Below are 10131 nucleotides of genomic sequence, written 5' to 3' on the forward strand. Positions count from 1 at the left end.
AACACTAATTAATTGAGGATTGCCATCACACAAAATCTAAGGGGCTTTTACATCTAGTATCATCTAAAGGTCAAATGATTCCCGGGCCCGGCCCTCAAAATTTCCCCGGTTTTTTCCCAAGCAGTACAAACTCGTCTCCGTATTTATTTCCTTGTTCTTATCCATTTACTCGAACCTCATTTGTATTCCTTTTTATCAAGCGATTATCTCAAGGTATTTTAGGTCACCCAATTCTCTGTTATAGAGTTTCCCATCACCTTCTCAAATCGGTGTTGTTATGGCACCTAACCGTATCTAGACAATGTTATCAGAACTCGCATCGTTTCTCTTTACAATTAAGGTTTTGGATGTGATTTCAGGGTTACAAATGCATCGCTTCTTCTAATTTGAGTACTTGTAGTAGCTTTTAGTTGCCAATTTGATTATCAAGGGTGGTGTTGCTACTTATAATTTGAAGAGTGAAAAACTCCCTACACCAGCAGAGATGATTCAACCTCGTTACGACCCAGAGCAAATCACGCAGCAGCAGCAGCGGCAGCCAATGTATGAAATACGGCTAAGGCTGGCTAAGGCTAAGCAAGCCTCTTGGTGGACAATCTTGGTGCAGCCGAGGTACAAATGGCGCTTCTTCAGGTTAGTTAGTTAAACCTCTTCTTCCTTATAAATACTTGTTGCTCTCTTGGATTCTTTGTTAGTTCTTGAAGCTGATCAAGAAAACATATCTTCTTCTCTTATTCTCTCTGCTTATTACTACTCCACATTACAGGAATCATCATAAGAAGTTGAAGAAATCAACAACATGTCTACATCAAAACAAGTTGAAGAATCATCAAAAGAAGTTGAAGAATCATCAGAATCTAAGATTAGTATTTCAGAACTATTATGGACAGACTGTACTAGTGAAGTACTGTACTTCTTATATTCACCTTTGTTTGTTCACATTGCTTCTGGAAGTTTAGATTTTAAAGAATTTAATCAATACGTTGCTAATTATGCACACTTGCTGAACACTTTTCTGGAAGTGTAAGTTTCAACCTTTTCTTGATTAATTTTTTTTGGGTTTTCTCGCGTTTGTGTATTGATTTTGATGTGTGTGTTTGTTCTGGTGTACATACTCAGGTACAAGTTAGCAGCAGATAAATGTGTTGATGATTCTGATAAGGCTGCATTCTTAGGGTGGAGTAATAATGTGAAGCAAGAATTGGAAAGGCACAATTCTTTTTTTCAACAAGTAAGTATTATGAGGATTCCATTTTCTTGCAATGATTTATTGATTATGCTGAAATAGGATTCTAAGTAGGATTTTGTTAAGATTTTTGGTGAATTCCATCTTTCTTTTTCTTGCAAGATTACTAGGTTAGGCTAATTGAAATAGGTTGCTTCTGATAATGTATCATTTAGCTTCACATCATAGATGCCTAGGAACCATCTTCTTTTCTTATGAAATTCTTATGCCATTTCTGTCAGATGTAATGTTATAACGCAATGGGTAATCCAGTTTTAGATCCTAGAAGGAAATCTTTGTTGCCACACTTCTTAATTGGCATCAGATTAGTATGCTTAGGTCTGTTTACTGAGAATCAAGTGCCGCCGCTTTTTTTTCCTTGAGAATAACAAGTGCCGCCGCTTTTTTTCCCTGAGAATAACAACAAGAAACGTGAATTGTAGATGTAGATCAAATGCAGCTGTTTTTTTTTTTTTTTTATCTTAAGTGTTTTCACCTGCTTACATAAAAGTTTATAGAAAGGAATAAGTGGATGATCTATATGATAATGTAATTAAAGCTTATTCAGTGTATATAATTCATTAGAATTGTATAATAAATATGATAATGTAATTCTACACAAATAACTGAATAAGCAGTAGATGGAAATGGATCACTGTCCTTGTGAATTAAGAAGTGTTCGCCTTTCTAAATGATATGTTCAATCGAGTTTGTTCTTCAAGCTCCTGCACGATTTGAGTGCTAAATGTTTATTAGGAAATGTTGCATCTAAATGTTTTGAACGTTGCCTTGTGTACTTTTACGGTTTTCATGATATTGTTTAATGATTATCTTTGCGCATCTGATTTTACATTTACCAGTAAGCATGATTTTCGGAGCGTTCAAAGAATTTATAGTTGTATATAATGAAGAGATTCTCCTTGTGCAGAAACTGGGTTAAACCCTACAAAAGAGACTGCTCTTCACCCTGCAACAGTGAAATATAAAGAGTTCTTGTTAGCAACTGCTTCCGGTAAAGTACAAGTTAGTGATATTCCAATACAGCAGTCAAAAATTCCTGCTTATACTCTTGGTGCTATGACGCCAAGCCTGAGAACCAATGCTCTTATTAGTAAGGCGGTGCGGGAACTTGTCAGTCCTTGTGGTAGTCCTTGGATCAAAGAAAGTTTCGAGGTGTGTTGATCATTAGTCACTGATCTTTTTCCTTGATTCACCTTTCAAATACTTCTCAAGACTTTAAGAATCATTTTGATATTATTTGCATAAAAGAAGCTTCTGAACCTCTTTTACATTTCTCTTCAGGCATCATATCTGCATGCTGAGGTAGTGCTTGATAAGCTGTGCAACTCTTTGGCCCAGAAAGAGATTGAAGTCGTAGAAAGGCTTTATCGTCATGCTCTGACACTTGAAATGGACTTCTTTTTTTCTCGACAGTCTGAGCAAACCCTGATCATCCCAATACATACAAAGCTTGATCCTAAGGAGGAACGTCTGATGCTATTTGTGGATTTTGATTTTACATGTACCAGTGTGGCTTCTCTGAAAGTATTAGCAAACATTGAAAAATTTGCTCAAAAACCTGATCAGCAACTGCAGGGTGTGGATAGAGACACACTTCCTCAGATTACATCACTAGATTTGAGGAAGACTTGGGAGCTTATTTCCGAGCAGTATTCTTCGGAGAATCGTGAGTTCATAAAAAAAATCATGCACGGTAAAAAAGGTATGATCTGACAATTGAATCATGAATTGATATGTTAAAATTATCTAGAACGTTTTGAACTAAACAGAAAGAGAGCAAGTGTTTGCTTACTTTATAGATGTCTGACCATCAAATCTTAATCTTGTGTTTTCTTTTTTTCTGCAGCTGTTAGTTTTGATTATAAAGGACTCTACAGTGCGTTTGTGAAGCTCTCATCTCCTGAGGAGCAAGCATTTTCAAGAATATTTGGTTCTGGTGTACTGAATGGCATAAGCCTGGAGGACATAAAGCAAGCTGGTAAATGTATGATATGTCATAATGGTTGCATGGACTTTTTTGAGAAGGTGAACAACCTGGATGTATCTGTCAATGTAATGTCATGTTGGAGTGGGGATCTAACTAGGTCAGCTCTTTCAGGTACTATTTATGCCATCGTCCAACTTGTCTCTTTGCAAGGTCTTGGTCATGAGAATAGGTTTCAGTTGATGTAGGAGTTGGTCTAAACCTCTATTCCTGAAGTGTTCTTGCATGGATACTCATTAAGCGAAAATATTTATGGTTTTTTACAGGTGGTTTAGACATGTTGAGAGTAGACGGGAATGAGTTCAGTTATGAAGATGGAATATTTACGGGTGAAGTAACTCGTCAGGCACATCAGTCTGTTACAGCTAAACTTAAATATTTTAAGGACATGGTGCAGGAGTATGCAAGTAAACATGGCGTCGGTGCCCGTACTGTTTAGATTGGTGACTCAGTTAGTGACTTGCTATGCCTGCTTACAGCTGATATCGGCATTGTGATTGGATCAAACAAAAGGTTAATTAAGGTGGGAAATCACTTTGGTATTACATTTGTACCTCTGTATGCTGGTGTGGTCAAGGAACAGAAAAAACTCTTCGAAACTGGCAACCCTATTAATGTCTGGAGAGGTGGTCTATCTGGTACTCTTTACACAGTTGCAAGTTGGACTGAAATACATGCATTCATTCTTGGTCGTGATTTAGCAAACTGTCCGAATGACGATGCAGATTCTTCCAAATGGTTTCGTGTTTTTGGTTTTTGCATCTGTTGTAGATAGATTTTGGTATCTGTTCTACTTTCTTCTTTGAAATGGTAACACTGCAGTAATACCCTACAGGAGCAAGATTTAATGCAGATTTTTGTTTTTGACTTTGACTTTGACTTTCAACATATTTTTAACATCAGCATCACCTGTACTGTGTAGACTGAGGTAAGCTGTAAAGATGATTCGTCATTGTTTAGGTCCCAGCACCACGGAATAATACTGTACTATTGGCCGCACTGAATAATAGTCACTCAGTTGACTAATTTATTTATGTTTGTTTACTCCTGACTCATCTGAGTCGTCTGGATCTGAATCATCTGGATCTGAGTGAAATCACCTGACTCATCTGGATCTGAGTCGATACGTTTGTTTTGAGTCAGATCTGACTCATCTGACTCGGAAATAAGTGAGTCAGTGGTTTGGTCCCATGAGTCAGGGGTATTTTGTTACCTGACTCAAATGAGTCCGAGTCAGGGGTTATGTCTGAGTCAGAGGTCGAGTCAGATCTGACTCAAAATGGAAAACAAACGGTCTGACTGCTGACTCGGTCCGAGTCAGGGGTTGACTCAGATTCAGACGCCGAGTCAGCTGCAAACAAACAAGTTCTTATGCAACACCCCCCAGCTCCTGCAAAGAAATAAGCTGCGGAATCATCGCTTATACCTAGTTTTATTCCCAACTCGGATTTCCCCCCGTTTCCTTATACTTTCAAGGTTTATTGACGTGTGGTTTTGGGCCTTTGGCTTTATACGAGTCGGCTGAGCTCTGACTCTGACAGACCAAAGAAGAATGTGAAAATAACCTTTGTGTAGGATCAGAATCTCGCAACAATAATGTCTCAGCGAAATTATCAAAGGCACAACACAATAACGTCGCAGAACAATTTCAGGAAGAATATAACAAACGACGTCAGCTAGGATCATGAGAAGGATGTGATATTCCTGCGAAGATTAGAGAACTTGCGAAATTAACATTTGTAAGGTTGCGAGAATGTCGCAAGCCATATCCGAAAATAAATGACAGAATTAGCTGTCATCCATTATGTATTTCCCTATAAATAGTCATTCAAGTTGTAAAGATGAGAGAGATCTTTTTTGAAAAACAAGTAAATAGGAGAGAAAGTTCAGAACAGAGATCATTCTTGACTTCTTTATCTTTCTTGTAAGAACATTCAAAAATTAATCAATAAAATTAAGAATATAAACCTAAAAATGAGTTGATCAACAATGAAATCATATGAGGGGTGTAGTGTAGGATTTCCTGCAACTACATAATGGCGCTAGAAACAGGGAATTGAAGATCGAAAGTTGAAGATTGTTGATTGAGAATATTCAAATCAAGAAAGTGATTAAATAAATCAGTGAATCAGTTAGAAGAAAGATGAATAGAATTAATGAAAATGGCAAAAGATTGGAGTGTAATATGATAACAAAAAGCGTGATTAATGAATTCCATGAAAACATCAAAGGAAGAATACATAAACGAAATTTTGAAGGAAAGAAAGTTATGGCAGTAGAAAAAACATCACCCTTGAAAGATTGGGAAAAACAAAAAATTGCATTCATGGCGGAAGAAATACCAAAAGAAAATTTGAACCACACATCTCCGTTGGTCATCACAGTGCCTATTACACGAAAAGAGAAGGAGACAACAATAAAATCCACAGGAGAATGGATGTTGAACAGAACTTTAATTGATACAGGAAGTTCAGTTGATATAATATTTTATCACGCATTCCGGGGAATGGGATTTAAAGATGAAGAAATGTCCAGTTCAACATATTTTGTTCACGGCTTCGGAAAATCCACAACAAAACCTAAAGGAGAGATAGTGATACGAATTCCACTTGGAGAAATCAAAACACATGTAACATTGTGCGTAGTGGATATGGAATCACCATATAATATGTTATTAGGAAGATCATGGATACATGCGATAAAAGTTGTGGTATCAACGTTGCATCAATGTATTAAATTCCCCACTCCAAATGGGATAAGTGAAATCAGAGGAGATGTTGACAATGCGAAATTATGTCACCAGATTGAAGCAAAGCATTATGAAGGAATTGTTTTAATTTCGCCAGAAGGAATAAAAATGGCTTTTTCATTCAGATTGGAATTCGCATCCACTAATAATGAAACAGAATATGAAGCTATGATACATGCCTTAAAATTCACAATAGAAATGAAACTAGAAAATGCCAGGATCACTAGTGATTCGCAGCTAGTTATTCGCCAAATAAAGGGAGAGTATACTACAAATGAACAATCCTTGAAGAAATATAATAAGTTGGTTGAAGAATTGTCAGCGAAAATCCCAAAAATAAAATGGAGGCACATTTCAAGAAAAGATAACAGACTCGCAGATGCTTTTACTTTCATCTCAAGCATGATGACAGATCCAACTGCGAGATGCATAAAAATACAAACACTTCTGTCACCATCAATCAATAAAGAAGAAGAAGACGTGGACGTGATGATAATAGACAATGAAGAAGAAGAACAAATGAACAATATCGCAGACTGGAGAATGGAACTTCATGCATATTTGGCGAAAGGAGAAACACCAAGAAATAGATTGGAAACACACAAGTTAAAAATCCGTGCAACGAATTATGAATTAAGAGATGGGTGTTTATACCGAAAATCCTTTAATGGACCATCACTCAGATGTTTGACACGAGAGGAAGGAGAAAAGGTGCAAAATGTTACATAGTGGGGATGCTGGCAATCATAGTGGAGGAAGATCTTTGGCACATAGAGCAAAAATGCAAGGTTATTACTGGCCATATATGCATGAAGATGCAAAACAAATATCAAGACGTTGCGAAGATTGTCAGCGGCATGGAAAGAAAATACATGCACCTGGAGCACCATTGTCATCTTCAACAGTGTATGGCCTTTGGAAAGTGGGGCTTAGATATTGTGGGGCCATTTTTACCAGGATCTGGACAAAGAAGATACTTAATAGTCGCAACAGATTATTTCACAAAATGGACAGAAGTGAAGGCAGTACAACATATTCGCGACAAAGATATCTTTACATTCATATTCGAAAATATCATTTGCAGATTGGAATTCCTGCACAGTTGGTATCTGATAATGGGAAACATTTGAGGCAGAATATAGAAATGTTAATGCATTCAAGATAAAATGTGGAAAGTCTAACTCCTTTGTATCCACAAGCTAATGGGCAAGTATAAGCAACAAATAAAACAATTGCGGATATATTAAAGAAGAAATTGGAAGGACATCACAGAGCATGGTGCGAACAAGTACATAATGCAGTATGGGCTTATAATACAACTAGAAGAGAAGCTACTGGAACGTCACCTTTTTGTTTAACATATGGAGTTGAAGCGGTGTTACCAACAGAAGTTGTTATTCCGACAACAAAAAGAGAAGCTTGGGAGAAAAATCTTAGTGCGGGCTAATTTTAAACAAACTTGATGAATTAGAAGAAAGAAGAGAAAAGCTTTACAACATATGGAGAATTATCAGCGAAGATTAGCTCGAGAATATAATAAACGTGTCAAATACGCGAATTTCAACCAGGAGATTTAGTTCTGCGAGAAACACCAATATATCAGCGAGAAAATGGTGGAAAATTAGCGAAAAAATGGGATGGACCTTACATCATTAAGGAGTAGTTGGAACAGGAGCTTATAGATTAATGGATCCAGAAGGAAGAGATGTTGGTCATAGATTGACAGACCATGGAACAGGTTGTACTTAAAAAGATATTATCCGTAAGAAGCTTTGAGAAGTTATGGAATCTGAAAGAATAATTGCAAGATTACTCATATCAAAACAAGATCATGATGTGCGAAATTTTCGCAGAGATAATCACAGAACAATGACATAAAAGAAAGGCGAACCTTTATGGCGTACACCCTAGTTCGCGAATAAAATTTCGCAAGAGGCAAATGTAAGACCTAAAGTACGTCATATTAGGGGGTACCTGCATGGCTCAGGGAAAGGCTACACCGCCACCGGAACCTGAGTCATGGAGATTTGGGGTCAATAAAGCCCATCCGGGAGAGGCACCTTGGATTCTCAGCTTAAGCATATGACTTAGGTTGGGCGACTAAGGTAATAAGGACTCTCCCAAGGAGTGCAATCTGATCAAGGCCGAGGTACAGTTGAGTCAAGAGTGCCGGGGGCGTTTGAAGCGTCCTTGCCATTCTTGACAAGTCTTGGCTACTGCACTCGGCCTGAAGAAAACCCCACTTAGGGTGCAGTCTCGTAACCATAACCCTATAGGTAAAAGGGATAAGAGGCTGCGAAAACAACTGGTTGTTGTTAAGACTGGATGGGAGGAGCTAACCTTGTATGGTAGAAGTACGCCTCCTTGAAGGGGCAACCAGGGGGAGATAAGGGCGGCACCCTCCATTAGGGAGCTGATAAGTGTCTTAAGACGCAAATGTCATGAGGCTTTTTATTCGCAAGGATATTAAGGCTTGTCATATTTGTGCAACAATCCTGAAGAGGCAATAATACAAAAGAAAAAGATAAGACGAGATCAATGGGTTTTCGCATGAAAGTGCGAAGACGTCCTGCGATTTCGTCGCAAGACGCAATGTCATGGGGATTTATTTTCGCAAGAATATTTAGGCTTGTCATATTGTCGCAACATTCCTGAAGAGGCCATAATACAAAAGAAAAAGTTAAGGCAAGATCAATGGGTCTTTGCATGAAAATGCAAGGACGTCCTGCGATTTTGTCGCAATGACAAAAGGTGGCATAATAAGACCTTTAATTAGGAAGGCAAAATAAGACCATATGATAAAACAAATTAATTATAACTATTCGCAACAGATTATTTTTTGCAAGAAAGATAATGAGAGGCAAGTATGGGAATCAATACACAAGAAGCATTATCTTTCTCATCAACAAAATATTAAAAGAAAAGTTGATTCCAAAGTTGGTAGAAAAGTGTAATTCGCAAAAGTGATAGAAATAAGACAATTCAAGAAGACAAAGCTAGATAGAGAGCTCAAGATTCAATATTAATTTCATTAGCAGGAGATGACAAAATTTCTTCGCCAATATTCTTGCAAGCCTCTCCTTCATTTCGGTTTTGATCTTCGCCATGACTAGCATCTTGATTATCGCCAGCAATCACTTCTTCAGGAGAAATTTCTTTCTCATTCTGATTAACACCAGCAGATACTTCTTTAGAAGGAACCTCTTCTTCATCTCCCAAGAAATTATCCTCTGCAACGCTTTCGTAATCATAATCACTATCAGCAGGACGAGGAACTTCATCGTCATCTACTTCTAAAGGATCAATTGATGTAGGAGGAAGAGAGTTGGTTAATAAAATGTCATTTACAAGGACTTCAGCCCGGAGATGAACTTGGCGAAGAAGTGCTCTCTGATGGTTCCTATCTTCAATATCCTTAAAATAAGCAAGATAATCAAGTCTTCTTTCCGCTCGATCGCGAGAACTAGTAAGAGTAGAGACAAGCAATGCATTTTCTTTGCTAATTTTGGCATATTTAGCCTCCAAAACAGAAATAGAAGAATGAAGATTCTTCCCAGACTCTGCGAAAGATGGAATACAAAATTTTATTAATATAAGGAGTTCAGAGAGATATGACAAAGAAAAGATAATTAAGACAATCAAACTATTATGACTACCTTCCTTTTGCGAAATAAGGTGTTGAATCAAAGACATACAACTATTCTCCCAACGATCCATTGCGTCATCAAACTTATCTCCAACCAAACCTTTAAGTCGAGACTGAAGATTTTTCTCTTTAGAAATAAGAAAGGCATTTTTCTTCGCAAGAGAAGAATAAGATTCTTCTAATTTGGAATACTGTTCTTTAAGTTGATTCGCCTTTACACTTAAATCTATTCTACCTTGAATGAGTGTATCTCTTTCAGCGATAGATGACTCTGTTACTTCTTTAAGTTTATTTCTCAAAGAGCTAAGAGATTGCTCTTGGTCAGCACATACTTTTTGGAGAATACTAAGTTGTTGCGAAGATATCGCCATCTTGTTTAAATAGTTCGCTTCTCTTGAGATAAGGTTTTATTCTCATCTGATAAAGTTTCCATCCCTAAATTCACTTTAGTTAAAGAATAAGAAAGACGAGATACTTCATTACTTAATAAATCTTGTCTTTGAACT

At 37.3% G+C, this 10131-nt stretch overlaps 1 protein-coding gene across 2 annotated transcripts; it reads left to right on the forward strand.

Moving 5' to 3' along the window:
• The first annotated feature begins 221 nt into the window (after positions 1-221).
• LOC113276257 (bifunctional TH2 protein, mitochondrial-like) lies at positions 222-4103 on the forward strand. 2 transcript variants are annotated; one of them, XM_026525837.1, is made up of 8 exons: positions 222-633; positions 767-1023; positions 1120-1231; positions 2154-2398; positions 2528-2548; positions 2660-2948; positions 3093-3344; positions 3497-4103. In XM_026525837.1, exons 4-8 carry the CDS (start codon positions 2303-2305, stop codon positions 3667-3669), a joined length of 831 nt encoding a protein of 276 aa, XP_026381622.1. In that variant the 5' UTR covers positions 222-633; positions 767-1023; positions 1120-1231; positions 2154-2302; the 3' UTR covers positions 3670-4103. The 2 variants fall into 2 exon arrangements, with proteins under 2 accessions (XP_026381622.1, XP_026381621.1); XM_026525836.1 differs by having other exon boundaries at positions 2528-2948.
• The last annotated feature ends 6028 nt before the right edge of the window (positions 4104-10131 follow it).

Source organism: Papaver somniferum, chromosome 4, assembly GCF_003573695.1.
Source record: "Papaver somniferum cultivar HN1 chromosome 4, ASM357369v1, whole genome shotgun sequence".
In the NCBI taxonomy this organism is placed as follows: domain Eukaryota; kingdom Viridiplantae; phylum Streptophyta; class Magnoliopsida; order Ranunculales; family Papaveraceae; genus Papaver; species Papaver somniferum.

Excerpts from the sequence above, each read along its gene's own strand:
- LOC113276257 (XM_026525836.1), top strand. The coding sequence starts at position 2,303 with ATGACGCCAAGCCTGAGAACCAATGCTCTTATTAGTAAGGCGGTGCGG. Across the intron at positions 2,949-3,092 it reads AATCATGCACGGTAAAAAAG|CTGTTAGTTTTGATTATAAA; the intron begins GTATGATCTGAC and ends TTTTTTCTGCAG. Across the intron at positions 3,345-3,496 it reads AACTAGGTCAGCTCTTTCAG|GTGGTTTAGACATGTTGAGA; the intron begins GTACTATTTATG and ends GGTTTTTTACAG.